The sequence below is a fragment of the Ranitomeya imitator genome, chromosome 8, assembly GCF_032444005.1.
Source record: "Ranitomeya imitator isolate aRanImi1 chromosome 8, aRanImi1.pri, whole genome shotgun sequence".
NCBI lineage: Eukaryota > Metazoa > Chordata > Amphibia > Anura > Dendrobatidae > Ranitomeya > Ranitomeya imitator.
Window position 1 is genome coordinate 140152798 of NC_091289.1, and position 22438 is coordinate 140175235.

Here is a 22438-nt window from a genome sequence, read left to right on the forward strand (position 1 = left end):
TTTTCTACTATTAAACATTATGATAACTTGTACTTTTACTTTATTTGTGGCCTTTATGAAATGGCCGGTCTACCGTCTCCACAGGGTGGCTTGCCCATATTACCTATATAAAAAAGGGTTGAAATTATAAAAGGGATAACCCATGAACCTCAATGCTGATGCATTACATTTTTTGCAATTGTCGTGAACTTTCTTCGTTTATGGTATTGTAGGACCACCAAGATCTTACTGAAACTTTGCGGCCTAATTTACTCTTGATTTGTAATGTTCTTGCTGATTTGATTTTTAATTTTTTTAATATTGTAATATATTTAAGATTTGTCCTTCAACAGGACAAGACCGATCTGTACTGTAGACTTTTATGTGGGTATTTTTGAAAATTTTAGTTTAATATTAAAGGGTATGAAGTCTGGTTTTGTAATCACAACCAAAAAGTTAAATCAAGGATATCAACTATTTTTCCTCCCCTACCAATGTATATAAAATGGGAGGCTTAAGAAATAAAGATTCCTAAGCTGCGCCATTGCTCTGTCAGCAGTAGGGCAGCCAAAGCTTTATTCAGGCCCTCCCTAAGGTGGAGAATCAAAGCTTTCACAAAGACAGACGGGTCAACTCTTACCTGCTCTTCGATGTGTCAAAAATATTTCTGCACCAAACCATTTGCTGCACTATATGAATGCTACCCATTATGCAATTTAATGGCCGCTCTACACTTACCAGAACCGTTGTCTGATCATTACCTTATTCACCCTGTACGGAGTGTTCCTCATTGGCGCCTTACTGGATTTGAGAGCCAAGTGTGAAGGGTGATCTTACCAAATCCTTCAATAATACGATCATTATTTTGGCACAAACTCCATTGGAATGATCTGTATAATTTATTGCTACAGGCTGTGCAATAATTAGATCTCTGTAGTTGATCACTTGTTGATGTCATCATTAAGTCATTTGGCTAATGAAATCTCCAGGAATTGATTCTGGGATAGTTGGCAAGTCTCCAGAAAAGAGATTAAGGATTGAACTATGGGGAATTGAGCATAACACGGATAGAGGTTAGGAATGATAGACGAAGAGCGATGGGGATTGGGGCAGCAGCATGGAATAAAATGGATCATAGCACAGAGGCGATATTAAAAAAAAAAAAAAAAAAAAAATTAGACCTTGGTAGGGGCTTTGTTCCTGTCCATGTATGCAAGGTTACACTTTTTTTTCTTTATTATGCCTTTTGTATGTTTGCATAGGTTATGGGTTTGATCTAATCATTCGTTTTGCCAATTTGCATCAAGTAACCATCCAATATAGTATGGATATTTCTTTCATTAGTCATCTTGTGATCATTAATTTTAATTTTTATAGATTGTATATATTTGTCTTATTGCTTGTTAAACTATAAAGATATATGGTTAGTGTTACATTTGATGCAGTTTTGTTCTCTGAAGTCCCACCAACAGTAAAGGTGGGCATCACTCAGTCACTAATACAATCTTTGTGTACTTATAAAGCATTGACACTGACCTATTTCAGGCCACGATCCACGGGTGTTGCTAAAACTAACTGAAGCCCAAACCTGTCTGATGCCTAAAATTTGGCGCTGTGGAGAAAAATTAGGTTTTAGGGGAATATAGAAACCAGCTGAAGATATGGTGATCACTTGACCATTTTTGTATTTCTGGAAGACACTAATAGACTATGTGGTCTCTTCTCCATTTGTTACCTTCTGACTTCATTATAGACAATGGTCTAAACGGAGCAGCAAATCTTGTGATCTGTTTGAGTCTCTGTTTTCAGACCCACACTTATCTAGCATAACCCCAGAAACTAAGTTATCAATCAATAGCCAACATTACCGAAATGAAAATTACCGGTAACCACATCCAAATCCTTTTAGAAAAGCCTATCCAGTCTTATGGGGGACCTTTATTTTTATTTATTTTTTTGCCTCAATCTCTGTCTGTAAGCAGTCTTTCTCTGCGTCGGGCAGTATTTAACTTTACGGGCACATTTCGTGCCTTCATTTGTTTTTGAAGAATAAACATATGCTGTTGGCAATATGCAGTTCTGTTTGTTAGCTGGATGACAGGTATATGGTACTTTAATAAACATAAAGTGGAATTCCCTTCCCTGAAAGCGCTTACATTGCAATTAGGAGTATAGGGAAATAAAAGAAACAGGAGGCATGTATTTAAATACACATTTCTGTTTCCCATAAGCCAGCCTGTGCTAGAGGCATTTCATCGCTATTGGCAGCGATATTGTGAGGACAGAGCACTCAGAAGTTCGACATCTGACTATGTGTTGACATAAGATAAGGAGAAGAGGAGACCACAGTATAGTCTACAGGGGTTGATGGCCTGGGAGCTCCGCTAAAGGGAATGTGTCATCCGAAAATGATCTACGTAAATTGGGGTTACAGTACTGCAAAGGAAGAATATATTAATTGATCAAAATAAACTAGTAACAATTTTCTATGTTTTTAATGCAAAGTGAACAGATCAAATATGGAGTTGATTTAGATTTCTATTTTGAAAACCTTTTTTTAGCTAGAAAAACGGATTCTGTTTTTAAGCCACATTTGCGCAAAGTTAGGGATTTTTAAAGATGTCCTATCACCAAATTTTTCATGTTGAATTAGACATATGATGTAATAGTGACTGTAGAACGGAATAAAACTTTTTTTTTTTTCTCTGTTGCAGAGGTATTGGCATTTAAAGTATTTGGCACCTAATGAGTTAAGATCAAGTGGGTGTTATCAGATAGTTTTCACTGGGGGCGTGCCCTTCTCCCTATATGTTCCTGTCTGAGAACATCCACTTGGACTTAGCAAAAGTTAACTCATTAGGTGTCAAATATTTTGAATGCTAATATGTACGCAAAGTAGGGACAAAATAAAAAAAAAAAAGTTTATTCTGCTTCAGCCACTCTTACATCCTGTGTCCAGCTCAACATGAAAAAAGTGACGAAAGGTCCTCTTAAAGATTACAGCCAAGTGTATGTGCATACCATATCATTTTCTTATGTAAATTGAAGCATGGCCATTAATAGAAAAAGAAACCACCATGCAGGAGTCCTAACACTGGGTGAGGAACAGCCAATCTCTGCTACTAAGGTGAGGTTGTACAATTGGTGAAGTGTTGGAGTAGTAGTCTGCACTGCTGTACTAGATTCCAGAAATCCCGAGAACTTGATGTATTAGATCATGCGGTTTATTCTCAACGCGCTTTAAAGTTGAACCAACTTCTTCATCAAGAGAACCACAAATGTGTTGAGAATGAACCTCATGATCTAATCCCTGATCCCGTCCTCTGGATTTCTTGACTCTAGCTTATCAGTGCAGACTACAATTCCTATCCACCGATTGTTTTGCATCGTCGCAATTTCCGACCTGAGGGTACTGCAGCAACTCTCACCTGGATTCCTCAGTTGTGGGTAAAACATCCCCAAAAGGTGAGCAATTCCTTAACCTCTCATCTAGACCAGTATCTAAGTCCATATTGCGCTTCGTATCGCCCCCCACTTTAAAGGTGAGGTTGCGGAAGGATTGTTTCTAGTGATGAGCGAGTATACTCGTTGCTGAATGATTTACAGCTACTAGCCAGCCTAAGTACATGTGGGGGTTGCTTGGTTGCTAGGGAATCCCCACATGTATTCAAGCTGTCTAGTAGCTGTAAATCATTGAGCTGCGGGGATGAAAACTAAATCTCAAAATTCTAACAAATACTCAGAGGTCACCCGAGCGTGCTCGGGAAAACCCGAGCAACGAGTCTACTCGCTCATCACTAATAGTTTCATGTCACAGGTTATATATATATTTATTAATTATGTTATATTCAGGAGCTGCTAGGACAAAATAAAAGCAAACACTGAATACTATTTACCTGGTGACAGGTCCTTGTTAAAGTACGCATTTAAGACTTTGCTTCCTCTGGCAACGACACTCGGTTGCCAGAGGTTAAAGAAGGCCAACCTCCAGTTTTTTCTTAAGTATTTATATGTGCAGGGCTCTCTCTTACATGCTTTAGTTTTTGTTTACGATCAGCATTATTATGGTATTTATTACACTTTTATCCATTTTATAACGCATTGTTATTGTCATAGAGGACAATGTAAAGCAATAAAGCTTTCTTAAAGCTTGTATGTATTAGTAGAGTATATGTACACCATTTTCACATGCTTTGTTAAATGTTGTTTCTTTGTGCCATCATATCTGACTATGGATTTATGTCTGAACATGTTTTGAGTTTTCCATGTTTCTCCCTTTATGTTGGTTTCTGCATGGTACTACACTCCCTTCCACCACATGCTAGAGTTAACGCATGTTCCTAAAATCAGACTAAATGTTATGCATTGACTTGATAATGGGGAAATCCGATATTGAGATCTATCCAGTTGAAGATAAATTATGTTTGTGCTAAGTTAACTGATAAAGTAAAAAATTGCGAAACTAGAAAATCCAATAAAGATTAAAAATAAAGTAGCTGGAAAAAGTTTTCTTTCCAGTAGGGGACACATTAGTCGCGACAATTGCCTGCATAGCTTTGATTTTTCTACATCACAAGATCTTTGACACATATGTTTTTGAATAAAACTTTACAGAACTCCAGTGATGAAAGTCAGTAGAATAAAGACCCGCTAGAGTTTTCCAACAATAAGATTTGAAAGGATTATTCCTTTTACTGTCACATGCATCAGCCAGTGACTCAAAATCCTTTATTAATATGGCACTCTCCAACGTTAAGTTTACCACCTGGAGATGCAAGATGAGAGGCCCGTCTGAAGAAAAAAGAGAAATAACTCGTAGGTGTGTAACGTTTGAAGAGCGAGGCCCAGTCACTTTTCATATCATAGTTCCCCTGTTTATATTTGGCTGTAGCACGCATCCAAAAAGAAGTTTAGGAAGTTATTGGTTGTTCCTAACCAGGTACCACCAATCTACATTTGTGCATTAATTGTAAATTAAGTGTTTGTAGAAATTGACTCTAGTATGATCCTCCCATGTCTGAACCTCATACTTGGCGATTATGATGAAGAACAATTGCCACAGTTGAAAATGTATAGTCTACGATCTTTCACTCTCTTTTTAGTTGGCTTTTTTAGCTATTGAAAAGTCATCCCAGCCCACTGATTTTGGCATAGCTTGATGACTTTGATACCCAAGGAAAGAAGTCTAAGGCATGATGAATTAGAAGGGTTGATACTTTTGTAGAGGCGATCCTTTTTTTTACCATTTCCTTTTATACTTGGTACATCACACAGATTTTTTTCCCCCTACTTTTTTATTTTGTCTCACAGATATCTGAATGAGGTGTGGATCATGTGACTCAATTTCCTCTACTTTTCTCATCCAAGGTCCTGTTCTGTACATCCGACACTTGATCTTGGCTGCATTATTCCCTTTTCCCTTGTATATGTTATCAGCATTCATGCCAAGTCCACGGTCAGGATGCAGCTGTGATTGTCACCGTGCATGAGCAACACTAAGATACCGCGCATGCGTTGAGATTATAAGCGAATGAGCCCAGACGTCCCGTAGACCCAACGTGATCACAGAGGGGTGCTGGGTAGGTGCTAGGGATAAGTGGAGAGCAGTCGCAATATGTTATTGGAAGTTAAGTTCAGGGCTCTGTGCTTGTAGACAAACTCAAGCACGCGAGGAAATCAAAATGCATGAGCCAGATGGATGATTTTGATTTAAAAAAGAAAAACTATGTAATTTTGAGTGAAATATATATTTTTTTTTATTAGTACTTTGAATGTACCTGCCAGGTTTGCACTCTTGAACAACCCGTTTAGGGGTGTTGTGCATTTCTGTTCATTTTGGCATTGATTGTGAGCCACTTGTATACACTGGATGGCATAGCTGTCAAGGCAGCCATTATATGCCCGGCCAGTATCGTGATACTGATCAATAGGTTATTTGTACGATACTTGCCAGGCATTCAACTGTTTCCTCGGGAACTGTCTGGTCCATCTTGCATCAGCACGTCCCAAAGCCTGGTTTGGAAATACGTGGCTTTGCGCAACCCACATTTCCATGCATTGTTTTTTGTAACCCATTTAGATTAAAAAGAAAAATAATTCTAAACTAGTAAAGTTCTAAAAATGGGAATTATTTAAGTCCTTTATGCAGGAACACTTATATTTTTTTTCTTTCTATATAACGTACTCCCACATTACCTCTTCGTTATGAAAATACAGCATTTGTACTTCCAGTTCTTGTTGACCTTCTGCTATGTGAAGCTATGATGTAACCACGGGTCGCTCCTAGAGAGCTAGGATAGGATTAACATGTCTCGCCCGTGTCTCTCCTAATTTACACTGACTGTAGATCACAGACGGTACACGTAAAGCCATGTGGTCAACCAGTCTCCAGCTGCACACATTGCTCGCTAACCCTGCAGTTAAATGCTTCTCTGTATGCCAATGACAAGCTAAGGGCTGATATCCTTGAAATTGCTGGTTTTGTATTGTGTTTCATTCAGGAAGCAAACAGACGGAACGCGGGGCAGTGGCACCACAAAACAAAATGCAGTTCCTGTCACCACAGAACCTCGGTTAGTACGCATGGTCCTCCGGACGCGTGCACGTGACTTTGGCTACAGTCTTGTGGTTTTGTGGTATCAACGATTGGTTGGTGTTAAAAATTTTTATTTTATTTTAGATGGTTGTCATCAGTTTGCTCTTTACATCCATTTGTCTTGGTCCATTCTTCAGCCTTGGTATTAGGAGGATACCCATCTATGGTGGTTAGAAATAAAACAGGTCCACGTACAGTCATGCTCGCCCACAGACTCCATAATTGTCACTGCCTCTTTTACCTTTGTGTGGGCAGTAATAATATATAATCAGTCAAAGTGTAAGATTTTACTAACCATACTGTAGTATGTGCTGTGACTGCACATCCGATCTGTAACTTTACCATAGCAGTGTGCTATGCTACAACCATGTGCAACACTGTACAAGTCCTGTCCATAGGACCAGTGCACATGTATAATGGCTAGTGAAAGCAGAATTAATACCGCATTTACGCCCACTTTACTGCTTTTCGAATAAATATATAATCCTGATCTTTGGTTTACTCTTATGAGTCGATACTAGCTGTAGTTCTTTTGTAAGGCTGCCGTCACACTATCAGTATTTGGTCAGTATTTTACATCAGTATTTGTAAGCCAAAACCAGGAGTGGAATAATTATAGGAAAAGTATAATAGAAACATATGCACCACTTCTGCATTTATCACCCACTCCTGGTTTTGGCTTACAAATACTGATGTAAAATACTGACCAAATACTGCTAGTGTGACGACAGCCTAAGGCTTAAAAGTGTGTGTGTGTGTATGTGTGTGTGTGTGTATATATGTGTAATATATATATATACACTGCTGAAAAAAAATAAAGGGAACACTAAAATCCCACATCCTAGATATCACTGAATTAAATATTCCAGTTGTAAATCTTTATTCATTACATAGTGGAATGTGTTGAGAACAATAAAACCTAAAAATGACCAACGTAAATCACAGCTAATATCCCACGGAGGTCTGGAGTTGGAATGATGCTCAAAATCAGTCGAAAATGAAGTTACAGGCTGATCCAACTTCAGTGGAAATGCCTCAAGACAAGGAAATGATGCTCAGTAGTGTGTGTGGCCTCCAAGTGCCTGTATGATCTCCCTACAACGCCTGGGCATGCTCCTGATGAGGCGGCGGATGGTCTCCTGAGGGATCTCCTCCCAGACCTGGACTAAAGCATCCACCAACTCCTTGACAGTCTGTGGTGCAATGTGACGTTGGTGGATGGTGCGAGACATGAAGTCCCAGATGTGTTCAGTCGGATTCAGGTCTGGTGAATGGGCGGGCCAGTCCATAGCTTCAATGCCTTCATCTTGCAGGAACAGCTGACACACTCCAGCCACATGAGTTCTTTCATTGTGCTGCATTAGGAGGAACCCAGGGCCAAGCGCACCAGCATATGGTATCACAAGGGGTCTGAGGATTTCGTCTCGGTACCTAATGGCAGTCAGTCTACCTCTGGCGAGCACATAGAGGGCTGTGCGGCCCTCCAAAGAAATGCCACCCCACACCATTACTGACCCACTATCAAACCGGTCATGCTGAAGGATGTTGCAGGCAGCAGATCGCTCTCCACGGCGTCTCCAGACTCTGTCACGTCTGTCACATGTGCTCCGTGTAAACCTGTTTTCATCTGTGAAGAGCACAGGGCGCCTGTGGCGATTTTGCCAATCCTGGTGTTCTGTGGCAAATATCAAGCGTCCTGCACAGTGTTGGGCTGTGAGCACAACCCCCATCTGTGGATGTCGGGCACTCAGACCATCCTTATGGAATCGGTTTCTAACCATTTGTGCAGACACTTGCACAGTTGTGGCCTGCTGGTCATTTTACAGGGCACTGGTAGTGCTCCTCCTGTTCCTCTTTGCACAAAGACTGAGGTAGCGGTTCTGCTGCTGGGTTGTTTCCCTCCTACGGCCCCCTCCACGTCTCCTGGTGTACTGGCCTGTCTCCTGGTAGCACCTCCAGCTCTGGAAACTACGCTGGCAGACACAGCAAACCTTCTTGCCACAGCTCGCATTGATGTGCCATCCTGGATGAGCTGCGCTACCTGAGCCACTTGTGTGGGTTGTAGAGTCCATCTCATGCTACCACGAGTGTGAAAGCACAACCAACATTTAAAAATGACGAAAACATCAGCCAGAAAGCATTGGTACTGAGATGTGGTCTGTGGTCCCCACCTGCAGTACCACTCTTTTGAGTGTGCCCTGATAATTGCCAATAATTTCCATCTGTTGTCTATTCCATTTGCACATCAGCATGTGAAATTGATTGTCAAACAGTGTTGCTTCCTAAGTGGACAGTTTGATTTCACAGAAGTTTGATTTACTTGGAGTCATATTCTGTTGTTCAAGTGTTTCCTTTATTTTTTTGAGCAGTGTTATGTATGCTTTTGTATATATGTGTGTGTGTGTATGTATATATATATATATATATATATATATATATATATATATATATATATATATATATATATATATATATATTCATAATGTACCAAGTGGAATTAAAGAAAACATCCCACCCGCACACAGACCGCCCAACTGATAAATTTGAATTATTTCCGTACTTTTAAAGGTGCATAAAAAAATACTTTTAATTGTTTTTATCGTGCATCTATAAAAAAAGAAAACCAGGCCTAAAACGTTATCAATTTGGTAATTGCTGTAATCATACGGACACATTCACATAAAGCTATCATGTCATCAATAATTTAATGTGAGTGCATCAGTACCAGAAATCTAGCAGTGGAATTGCTGTGGTTTTTAAATTACCCTTTTTCCCTCCTTTTAAACAAAACCCTAAATAAAAGTTGAATCAGAAAAATATATGGCTTCAATTGTTCTAAAACAGCGCCACACCTGTCTCCAGGTCATGTGAAGTATTAGGCTATGTGCACACGTAGGAAATGTGGTGCAGAATTTTCTGCACTAAATCTGCAGATTTGATGCAGTTTCTGTGCAGTACAATGTAAATCAATGTGAAAAAAAAAGCTGTGCACAAGGTGCAGAAAAATCTGCTGCAGAAACGCTGCAGAACTGCACAAAAGAAGTGACGTGCACTTCTTTGAAATCTGCAGCGTTTCTGCGCAGATTTTTCTGCACCATGTGCACAGCTTTTTTTTTCACATTGATTAACATTGTACTGTAAATCACAGTGCAGTTCTGCTGCGTTTCTGCAGCAGAAAAATCTGCAGCAGTTCTGCACCAATTCTGCACTAAATCTGCATCGTGTGCACATACCCTTAGGCCATGTTCACACAGTGCGTTTTTTTCTGCGGTTCAGCAGCTGTTTTCCATGCAGGGTACAGTACAATGTACCCTATGGAAAACAGGAACCACTGTGCACACGATCCTGAAATTCAGAAAAAAAGCCGCGCTGAATAGCTGCGGGAAAAAAGAAGTACCATGTCACTTCTTTTTTCGGAGCCGCAGCGGTTCTGCACCCATTGACCTCCATTGTGAGGTCAAACCCGCAGTAAAACCCGCAGATCAAAAATATATCTGCGGGTTTTATTGCGGTTTGTGGTGCCGAACCGCTGCAGCAGGAAGTGCGGGGAAGCGGGCGGAAGTGCGTGGGCGGAGTGTGGCTGCCCCGATCCCACCCCCCCATGCTCCGATGCCCCCCCCCCCCGTGCTCCGATGCCCCCCCGTGTCCTAATCTCCCCCCCTTATACTTACCCGGCCTCCCGGTGTCCGTCCGGCCGTCTTCTCCCTGGGCGCCGCCATCTTGCAAAATGGCGGGCGCATGCGCAGTGCGCCCGCCGAATCGCCGAATCTGCCGGGCGGCAGATTCGTTCAAAAGTGCATTTTGATCACTGAGATAGGTTATATCTCAGTGATCAAAATAAAAAAAATAGTAAATGACACCCCCCCCCCCCCCCTTTGTCACCCCCATAGGTAGGGACAATAAAAAAATTAAGAATTTTTTTTTTTTTCCACTAAGGTTAGAATAGGGGTAGGGTTAGGGTATTTTCAGCCATTTTAACCCTAAAAAACTCCCTAGAAAACAGACTCTGCATAGAAAACTGCATCAAAAAACGCATCAAAAAACGCACCAAAAAACGCACCAAAAAAGCACCAAAAAAGGACCTGCGTTTTCTGCAAAGAGCTGCGGTTTTTAGTCCTGAAAAAAAGGATGGAAATCAGGAACGTGTGAACATACCCTTACAGCTCGGTCTCATTCAGTTCTGTGGTCCTGACAAAACCCAACCCAACCGATGTATGTGATTTTTAATCATTTACAACCCTTTTAAAAAGGACTGAGGAGATTCTGGAAGAGCAGCAAAAAAAATCAGTCAATCTATATTGTATAAGGACATCGGATAGCTAGTAAAGCCTCTAACGGGATGGTATATTGTATAGGATATTGTCGTCCATGGTGGCTGTCCGCACTTAAATGTAGGCTGTATTTCACGCAAATGTTGCTAGGGGCTTTTTATTTTCACATGGTAAAACACAAGTATTGCCCAGGGGATTTCAATTTCTAGAATCCACCTCCCCAAATTGAAAATTTTTAGAGTTAAATTCATTTTTCTAGAACATGTTACTACTAGTGATGAGCGAACGTGCTGGGATAAGGTGTTATCTGAGCATGCATATGTTTGTGTCCCCATGGCTGCATGTCTCGCGGCTACAAAACAGGCCATCCCTGCATGTGTTGCGGCTGTCGAATATCCGCGAGAAATGCAGCCGCGGGGACTCGGAACATATTTTTCGAGCACGATGAAGTCACTCAGTTAGCACATGAGCATGCTTGAATAATGCCTTATCCCAGCACGTTTGCTCATGACTAGTTACTAGTACATTTAGCGCTCATATTGTGTAAATTAAAGGGGTCCTCTGTGACTTTAATATTCTTATAATGGGTCATCAATATCTGATTGGTGGAGGTCTAATGTAGAGCGGATTTTAAGTGGGCTTATAGAGTTCACAATTTGGATTCGAACACTCACCTAATACTTACATGCCTATGTCCTAGTCCCCCCAAAAATTGTCCCCCAAAGGTAGACACCACCCTTTAACTACGGAAATGCATTTATTTCTGTACGTGCAATTGTGTTTTGTTAGATTTTGCACCATTGGGTTTCTATAGGCTTTTTTTTTCCACCACATATTTACTTTAATGTCATTTATGGTCATAAATCAGCTTAGAGGAATTAAAAATAAATAAATAAAATAATGGTTTCCAATGCTCCCATCAGTGTGAGCTTACTGACGGATTCTCAGTTAACCCATTTAAACAAAATAATACAGAGGTTCCATACAGCAAACAGTGCAACATTTTCAGCAAATCACAATTGGAAAAACTGATTTTTAGCTCCAAATACATGCATTTAAGTAAAAAAATGTTTCCAGTGCTGTAGCCTTTAGATCCTTTTGGCCTTTATTACATTGTTTTATCAGTTACTAAATTGTATTACTTGATTAAATTCTGATTCAATAAGGTTTTTCTACAAGTTTAATGTCTAATGATTTATTTGTTACTCTCATGACATGAGACAGGGCAGTATACAGTAAATGGCTTGTCTAATTCTTGGGCACAGAAAACCAAACCTGTTCACCTCCATGTGATGCAAATTCAGTGAACAAATCCTCCCTACTAACCCATATCAGATCACAAGAATAATTACTTATCCTCCTCATACTAAACATGGGCTGTCTTCACTCGTTCCTTTCTTTCGTAAACCTGCAGATATCGTTTCTCTCCTCCTAATTTTCCCTTTTAATTATTGAATCTTTATCCCTTGTACTAACTCTGTTCAGCCTCCTCATCTGCCTGTCTCACCATATAACTATGCATGTCAGACCTCCTCTCCGGGGTTTGAACTTCCTTCTTTCTTTGATTCAGGTGCCTCACTCTTTCCTTTCCAGGTTCTTCCAGTTCTTTTAACATGTCAAACTCTGGAGATTTGTTCATGAGCGTGCAGTCTCTCAATGGAGATTCTTACCAAGGTGCCCAGGTTGGAGCCAACGTACAGTCACAGGTAGGGACCTTCAGATGATTTGGGAACAAAGCCATTGGTGACGTAATGGTTTATGAAGGAAGTTGTCGACTGTTGGGGTTTTCTATCATAAGCTTCTGGATATAAAAACATAGCGGCAAAAAAATACACTTCTTTATAAAGATAGATAGTGGATAATGGTGTTTACCACATTCTCAAAGATACAGTATAAAGAAAATGATGGTCTTGTGACCTGGCCAAAGCTAATGTTGGTGGTGTACTCTGGCAACCAAACGTTTAGAGATTGTTCCGTGGGAAGTCCAAAGGCAATTTGGGGCAAGTCCAAAATCCCTGATACAGGATGAGATGTGATTGGAATAGAACAATAAACCTGCTGGCCAACAGCTCGGGTTTATGGCCAACGTTTGTCATTTCGATCTTCTGTCTTGATCATGTTTTCAGTAGGCAGAGGGGAGAAAGCCACATCCAGACAACTATGTCAGTGGCTTATATCCCCTGAAAACAAAAGGATCAGGCATTTGAACGGTCTGATTTTTGTCAGTGGAGATTTAAGAGGCCTTTCGTACATGTCAGATGGTTGCTCATCCAATTTTCGTGGGACTGCCTTTTATCTGTGTATTGGGGTCTTTAGGTTCTGGGGCAAGTTTCATTATATTTGACAGGAGGACTAGCATAGCCTGTAGCAATAATCCTCCCGGCAAAGTGTCGCACACCATAGCGTAACACCAACGTCCAATATTGATTTAAAGCGCCATGTGACTGATAGATGTGTGGCTTTCCATTATACACTCAAGCGACTGTGGCGAAAACCGAGCCTTCCTGGCGCTACTATGTTACAGAAGACTGAGACCAAATATATCCAGATGTAAAACCAAAGTGGGTTGTAAATAATAAAATGGTGGGCTCTTTGGGTGTGAGTTATCGTGATGTTTGGAGATTGGTTGTCTTTCGATCCGATGTCACTCTGATTGTTTGTGCGCTCAGACCTATGCAATTTGACGTAAATTTCTTGATGGATGCAGAACTCTTCTAAATGTAGTGAACTGCTTTCTTGAGAGTTCGTCTCCTGGATAAAACTATTAATAATCTGATGGTTCTAGAATTATTGCACATCTAAAATTGAACAGAATTTTTTTTTTTTTTTTTTACAAGAATATGTAAAAATTACACCTCGATTCCCAAATTGTATCTACTAACTGCTTTCATTACTGCTGCATTCACATATATTGCCCGTTTGATAGGGTCTGACAGACTGGTTGCTGCTGTTGGCTGCTTACAGAGGACGAATGAAAATATTTTGGTTTCCCCTTCATTATTTTAAGCAGTTATATTCTGTTCCTTGGTTTCAGCATATACATACATTGTTTTGTTTTTTGCTTTTTTAGATGTTTAATAGTTTTTTGCTGGTTTTGTTTTCTTTCTTTTCCCCTTACTTCTGACTTTCTGTATGTTTCCTGTGACTTTACCTTTCCTCTCTCTTCCCCTCAATGGCTGGATTCCTTGTTTCCCTTTCCTTATCATGTGTCATGTATTTCACACTTTATCCTTTCGATGTTCTTCTTTTTTTTTCCTGTATGTTCCTCTTTGTGTCCTGTCTCTGTCCTCATCGTGTCATGGTGCCCTCTCACCATTAGTATTGTCTGTCTTCCAGGTGGATACCCTTCGCCATGTTATCAGTCAGACAGGCGGATACAGTGAGACTCTGTCAGCGAATCAGATGTACAGTCCGCAGGGCATCAGTGTAAGCAAAGAAACCTCTTGTTTTCCCTGTCTGTTTCCCAATTATTTCAAGTCCACAGGGCCCTGACTGCCACATTGCGCACACTTCTCTCCCTTTCATGGTCACCTATTCTGCTCTGTGCCGGTGAAGCCAGCGGCCAGCGCTCTACCCACAAATGATGCTCGATGTAGGCAGCTGGAGCCCAAGCCTGTCACACGCAATCAACTTCCTTGTGCCACCTGCGGCCACTTACAGTCAGCCGAGGGAAAGCGCCAAACAGGTGACACGTAGCACGGCCACAGCGGAACAAGGGTGGGATCCAGCTGTGTTAACCAGTTCTGTGCTAAGCAGACATGTGTCCATTTGGAAGGTGGGGCCGAAGTATGGAAGAATGAATCTCCAGACCCGAAGACGGAGACTATGACAACCCAACTGAACTGCCCTCTACACGCGCTATATTTTGCAATAAGCCATTATTACAGCGCTCTCATGCAGCAGTTCGGAGCCGCAGACATACATGCACGGACGTATTTGTGTGTTTGTTGGAGGGCGGCAGAGAGGAGCAAACATTCCTGGCAGTGCTTGCGGCTGGGAATGACATGTAAATTCATAGCGACAAGCCGTGTCGTATGGAGTGAAATCAATAAGACAGACACAGGGAGAGCGGCTGCAGATTTGGGACAGCAATCCAAATACATTTCTCAGATCAGCCATCCACCATCCAAAGGCCGTGACAGAGGAATGGAGGAGGGGGTGAGATCCGACACAAACACAGAAATAACACAAGATGCCCACTGTGCCGTGGGAGGGGAGAGCCGCAGGCTCGCATAGGTATACAATTGTTTTGTTATTTTCGGCGTTGCATTTGCTTGGCGGAGAATGTTTGCACTGCGCTGTATCTCTGCCGTAACGACCTGCTATTTAATTATACACATTTCACACCATGAGGCGCTCTCCGCACATTTGCATCAGAGCGTGCGAGGCGTGTGACATCCGCAATAAGCAGAGCGCTCCAGAAGCAGCTATTGATTCATTCCATTTGTTATCGGAGACCATTTTAATTCAGAGATCGCGTGAAACGGCAAACGTTTCTTAATAACAGGGAAAAAAAATGACCAATTACCTAAATAAAGCATTCAGGAGCAAAAAAACAAACAACCTTTCTATTGTAGCAAAATCTATCCCTTCTACTCTCCATAATGAGTCCTTCCCTGTGATCACCATTTACTCGCTGCAGTTGTACGGATAATGGTGATTGTTCCAGAAAGAAATAACAGGTCAGATCATTTCTCCCCAGCTCCCACAACCCACCCCACCCCCGCCAAATGCAATCATTTCGCCCGTAAATGCACAAAGAAATCATGGATACAATTATTTTTTTTGTTGATAGAAAATAATCTGGAAGTGCACAAATGTGATCACTAGGCTTCAGTGACCTTCTTTCCTCCTCCAGTTTTGGCTGCTAATTCTTATTTGTTGCTATGATGTGGTATACATTTGACATAAATGGCATAAAATGAATCAAAGTCTGAATTGAAACTGTGACTTAATTTAATTTACCCCACCACCATGTTGCAATATAGTGAATAAAGATGCCCATACTCCCTAGTAGTTGTTGACCAATCTCGTAAAACACCCACCCTCCCCCCCATACACAATCGCTGGCAGCTCGGCCGAGGATGGGTGTAAACCGCTGCCGGACACTCGGGATATCAAAAAGGTTAGTGTTTAATTCAATATCCACGATGGTCGGGGAGCCCCTAACCATGAGCTTGTCAGAGGGTCGCACCCACATCGGCAGATATGGACCGTTTTTAATCGAATGGATCTGAAGACTGTTAGCATTAATGGGGCAGTCTGACATCTGGGTATTTTTTTGCATGTGTTATCCTTGCTGTTAAAGTCGACAAAATTCATTTTCGGCCAATGGGGACCTTCAAGATTTCATGTCATCCTTCAAAACAAAACCTATGCTTAAAGTTTCTCATATCGCCTTATGCACTTATTTCGAGGGGCCTCCCCACTATTCCACCAAAAGACAATGTTAGGAGAGAATAAAAAGCATCAGGAATATTGAACCTCAGTCCCTCAATCAGTAGAGAACTCCTGTGTTTTCTTTTGGAAGCCACCGATGGACATCTCTGCCTGTTGACTTATCTCAGGGAGAACAGTGATTGGCAGTCTGAAATCAGACATGCCTCTTTGACATCTCTCCCAACAATCAGTCGGCGTGGCCCCTATAAGAACGTTTAGATATTGGCGGGTCCGGATGGTATTAGTCTTTGTATGGTGGGCTTTAGCCCAACCAAACGTGTATGGAGAGATGGGAAATGGATTGAAAGCCGTGAGCTAGATATTTGCTGATAGATAAAGCAACAATATGCAAATGCCAACAATAAAAAACACCCCCAAATAATAATTAATGAAAAAGTGTCATAACATGGAAAACTGCACAATGCACGGAAGGTACAAGTTTAGGGACCATATGGAGAATACGTACAGTATGTTGCGGGTGTGTATATGTATATGTAATTTTAGATGGTGGCCCGATTCTAACGCATCGGGTATTCTAGAATATGTATGTCCACGTAGTATATTGCCCAGCCACGTAGTATATTGCGTAGTATATTGGCCAGTCACGTAGTATATTGCCCAGCCACGTAGTATATTGCCCAGTCACGTAGTATATTGCCCAGCCATGTAATATATTGCGTAGTATATTGCCCAGTCACGTAGTATATTGCCCAGTCACGTAGTATATTGCCCAGCCATGTAGTATATTGCGTAGTATATTGGCCAGTCACGTAGTATATTGCCCAGTCACGTAGTATATTGCCCAGCCACGTAGTATATTGCATAGTATATTGCCCAGCCACGTAGTATATTGCGTAGTATATTGCCCAGTCACGTAGTATATTGCCCAGTCACGTAGTATATTGCCCAGCCATGTAGTATATTGCGTAGTATATTGGCCAGCCACGTAGTATATTGGCCAGTCACGTAGTATATTGCCCAGTCACTTAGTATATTGCCCAGCCACGTAGTATATTGCATAGTATATTGGCCAGTCACGTAGTATATTGGCCAGTCACGTAGTATATTGGCCAGTCACGTAGTATATTGCCCAGTCACGTAGTATATTGCCCAGCCACGTAGTATATTGCCCAGCCACGTAGTATATTGCATAGTATATTGCCCAGCCACGTCGTATATTGGCCAGTCACGTAGTATGCACCATATCCCTGTAAAAAAAAAAAAAAAAAATTTAAATAAAAAATAGTTACATACTCACCTTCTGGAGCCCCCGGATCGAAGCGGCCGGTTACCGATGCTCCAGTCTGAAGAGTGCATTGCGGTCTCGCGAGATGATGACGTAGCCGCACGTCATCTCGCGAGACCGCAATGCATGGAGCGGTCACCGGGGCGTCGCGAGGAGCATCGGTAACCGTCCGCTTCGATCCGGGGGCTCAGGAAGTTGAGTGTGTAACTATTTTTTATTTTTTTTAATATTTTTAACATTAGATCTTTTTACTATTCATGCTGCATAGGCATCATGAATAGTAAAAAGTTGGTCACACAGGGTTAATAGCAGTGTTAACCGAGTGCGTTACACCGCGGTCAACGCTGCCATTAACCCTGTGTGAGTGCAGACAGGAGGGGAGTACGGAGCGGGCACTGACTGCGGGGAGGAAGGAGCGGCCATTTTTCCGCTGGACTGTGGCCGTCGCTGATTGGTCTCTGCAGCCATGACAGGCAGCTGGCGAGACCAATCAGCGACTTGGATTCCATGACAGACAGAGGCCGCGACCAATGAATATCCGTGACAGACGGAAGTGACCCTTAGACAATTATATATTAGATAGATAGATATATATGTAGAACTTCTCAGTCAGTAATAACTTCTTTTGTGAGAAACTTAAATGCGGACCTTACGTAATACACCATTACTGTCCTTAGTCCTGAAAGAGAACGTTAACAAAACCCTTCCTTTCTGAAAATGAGTGCTGGTCCGAGATCACAGACCCCATAAGTGAGGTCTTCTCACAAGAATGTACAATTTTAATTTTTCATCTTCTGTCAATAGTTCTCCTGTCAATAGGTATTACACCGATTGCTGTTGTTTTGTAGCCAGGGTGTAAGGTTTTAGTTCCCCGGTCTATTATTGCTACTCGATATGTAAATTGCAGACCCTGAAACACACAAAGTTGGATATAAATATGAATGACCTAGAACAACTTGTCACACTCTTGAATACTTTCTCATTCTCTACCGTCCCTAGCCGTCACTTACTTTGTTCTCAATGACCCCACATAGCATAAAATGTCATTTGTGTGCATTAAAGAGACGCAGAAGGGACAGGAACAGATGATCTTGTGACATGGCAATTACAGTTCTGAGATAGATTGGCCGCTAGAGAGGAGGGGACAAGACCGGGCCACTGTGATTACAGAAAGGCCGCCACAAAATCATAGGCTGGGAAATAAAAGGCTGCCAGGTTCTGCTTAGAGGTGGATCCAGAAATGCAAGCTGTGTCCTTGAATCAAGAAACACGCAGCATTAAGGAGAGAGGTCACACCTTTCATAAAGCCATGATAGCCGTGTAGGCTCGCTGGATTCAAGGTTCCGTGAGGACAAGATGCATGCATTGTGCATATATAAAATGGGAAAGCTCATTACAGAATCTGAATTAAGTCAGCAGGCCCAAGATAGATTCGTTATTTGATATTGATGAAGAACAGTTCAGATACAATTCCAATTAAGCACAAAGTCAGGTTTTACTTAGGAAGAATATTTGCCCTTTAGAGCCCCTGTCGAATGCCTCTCACCCAGTCAGCCACTGTCCTACTTTGCACTGATGGGGGCTGCAAGAACCTTAAAACATGATATAAAGCCAAAGATGAATCTCCATTTGGATACAGCTATATCATGCCGCAAGACCCTTCTTAGGTTCGATATTGCCTTATAGGATTACTCCCCTCCAATAGGTGGCACTAAAGACCCGTTCCCTCCACTGTGAAGAGCTTTTCGTATATTGGATTTCCTGGGGAGCATCGCATGGCCTATAAAGCTTCCTACACCTGCTTGGCTGTCTTCTTAGGCAGACACTTAACCCCTGAAACCGCACAAAACATAACAGCCTTACCTTCTGTTAAATTGACAAGCCACAATGTTATGCGATGAAGGTGTAATATACTGGTGAACGTTCATGCTCACATCATCCATGAAGGGGATGCTTGGTATTCTAAATACACACACACCTAAATAAGACTTCTGGAAGGTTCCGTATAGTGCGCCATGTTGGCTAACAGCCTCTTGGTCACTTCAGTACAGTTAGTCAGGCTTCCCAGCAGCATATAAGTACACCCCCCACATAATGACAACCCATTCTACCCGATCTTCACAACGCCAGCTAGCTACCGGCCAAAAAGGTGACGTACTCATTGATATTTTGGCTAAAATATGCATGCTCACAATCCAGATTAAAGGAGTTTTCCACCACATTGACATCAATGACCTATAACAATGGTGGATGTCCACCGATCTGTTATCGATAGGCTGACACTCGGCACTTTTCCCCGCTCAGCTGTTATAACCTACAGTAAATAGTGTCACTGCTGATTCCTGCAGATTAGACCCCCACCGATCTGCTTTTGATGACCTGTTGATAATTACCAATACAGTGGAAGTCCCCTGCGTTTGTCCTTCTTTTCCCGTGCAGTAAAATCAACCTTCTAGTACCCATCTGAAGCCAAAACATATGTACAGATCGTTCCACTGGGAGCTAGAAAGAAGTTGAGCATCTTTTAGACCACCAACGGGAAAACAATCAATTCTAAGATTCTTGGCTTAAACCATGATTGTTTGATGGAAGGCGGACCTCTACAGATCAGTATAATGAGAGGCCACAGTGATCTTATGAGCACCACATCTCCTTCATTGTTGACCTGGGCACATGGAGCTTTGCCGGGCGTGATCACTCATCCCATTCTCTTAAATGAGACTGCGCTTCAGTACCTGACACATCTATCTGTAGGAAAAAAAACTTTCTTACTTTACTTTCCTGTTTAAATATTGTCCTGATGGTGTATGTTAAAGTTCTAGTTTTATACTTGTAGCGTTGACTTTTTAATTTTTTTTTTTTTAGGCTAACGGAGGGTGGCAGGATGCGGCCACCCCTTCGTCTGTGACTTCCCCTACGGAAGGACCTGGCAGCGTCCATTCTGATACCTCCAACTGAGCAGCCGGCTCCTGAATTTCTACTCTTGAAAGCCAGAATCCATCTCTTCCCTCTCACTCCAGATGGCCACTGTGGGAATGCAGCGAACAAAGCAACCTCTTTTGGCATATCCATTAGAAACTCTCCAACCCTTCATTATTACTCACATTGACTCCTTAATCCATGCCTACATTTCTATCAATGATTCCGGTTTTTGTAGGTTGTAGCCTTTACATTTTCTTTTTTTTTTTATTAAACTATTTTTTTTTTTTATTATTATTATAGTTTGGGATGAGCAGAAAACTAGCTACCGGTGTATGAAACATTAATTGGGTTATTGATTTATATGTGGCTGCACCTATGCACACAAACGGCCATGTCTAAATGGTCCCAAATAATGCTTCTGAAGACCTATAACGAATTATGGGACAATTAGCAATTGTGTTTGGCATCTACCCCTCTGAAAACGCTTAAATTATGGGTGAGGGCCAAAAATCCTGACATTCATTGTCTTCTCATGCAGTAAGATATCCTTTTGGAATATAGTACTGAACCATAGTTACTGCAATACGCATGACCTTGAGTTTTTTTTCAGTATAACCATTCTTTGGTGACTTCTGTCCTTCAAACTTCTGGTTAATTTGTTTCTAGCTTAGAGAAAGACCATCTTCAGAAAATTTACTAGAGATACAGGATCATGAGGAAACCCTTAATGTACGTGGATTAAGTATACTAACCAAAGGCTGTACATTTTAAAAGACAATAAACTGGAATAAAGTTTCCATGATGTGTTGCTACCAGAAGTAGTTCCAGCTACATATATCATTAAAATGACCTTGGCGCTATTCTTCAGACCGTAGTTCTTCTACGAACATAGAAGCAGATCTTGTGCTAGTTCACTTGGGGAAAACGAAATAGTATCCGTGCAAAAAAAATATATATATCCGTAAGCTTTATCAAACCAGAGCTCCGTCCATGGTTTGTAATCTTGGATTTGGACATTGCTCTCTTTTTGGGAAGATGGAAGTCCACCGTACGGACATTGCAAAATCATAAGGATTGATGGACGTGAAACCTACATTCTGTTCTGTGGTCAATTTCGTCCAGTTTCTCCACCCGGATATTAATTATATCCAGTCATTGACTCTGTTTTTGTCCACTAGAAATGATAAACAGAATTTTCTTGGATCTTTTTCGCAACACTTATCCGTCCAAGATACTATGGCTGCTTCTACCTTCAAACCTTCTTACATCTTGTAAATTATGATTTTTGACCCAATGAATTGTTTTGCCTAATATCGGTCACGTTTCTGGACCTCCATTTCATTACTGAATAATCTTCGTGTCTGGCAATTATCCACAAGCACCTAAACGGGGTGTTATCAATCCACGTTTGATACCAAAAATCCGCATGTACTCGCACAGAGGAAAGACGGACACAGAGGGAAGTGCTCAGCTTTATTAACATTCACTGCGGTTTCACATAACTTGTGTATCGTCGATTGTTCTATTTGAGATAAACATTTGATGCTGGATGTTCTTGTATATTCTGAAGAAAACACAAAAAAAGACACAAGATAAAAAGACAGAAGAAAAACAAAAGACATCAAACAGCCAAAAAGTTGTCCTGGGTTTAATAATCTTTATTACTAAAAAAAAAAAGATGAAAAAAAAAAAAACTTAAAAAAAAAAAAAAAAAAGTCCTGTTACAGAGATCACACCCGTTTAGCATGGAAATAGGTTGATGATTTCTATTTTATGTCTTTCATATTTCTTGCTTAGTTTTAACACAAAAAAAAACAAAACTACCTACATGTGATTTTATTTTATATTTTTTTTCTTATTTTAATTTTTTTTTTTTTTTTTTTTTTAACCGCGCGTTTGTGAATTATAACGCAATGCTAGATAAATGTAGTTGGGCACCTTTTTAGTTATTGTTTTGATTTTTTTTTTTCTAAGGGATGGGTAAGC

At 41.1% G+C, this 22438-nt stretch overlaps 1 protein-coding gene across 5 annotated transcripts in view; it reads left to right on the forward strand.

Moving 5' to 3' along the window:
- PBX1 (PBX homeobox 1) overlaps window positions 1-22180 on the forward strand; it is a 155520-nt gene extending 133340 nt beyond the window's left edge. For 4 of the 5 annotated variants that reach the window (XM_069737442.1, XM_069737440.1, XM_069737439.1 and 1 more), the window contains 4 exons: window positions 6480-6551; window positions 12439-12551; window positions 14182-14271; window positions 20396-22180. In XM_069737442.1, coding sequence (XP_069593543.1) covers window positions 6480-6551; window positions 12439-12551; window positions 14182-14271; window positions 20396-20488 — 368 coding nt within the window. In that variant the 3' untranslated portion in view covers window positions 20489-22180. The remainder of the gene's footprint in view (window positions 1-6479; window positions 6552-12438; window positions 12552-14181; window positions 14272-20395) is intronic. The other variant, XM_069737443.1, reaches the window with a different exon arrangement.
- The last annotated feature ends 258 nt before the right edge of the window (window positions 22181-22438 follow it).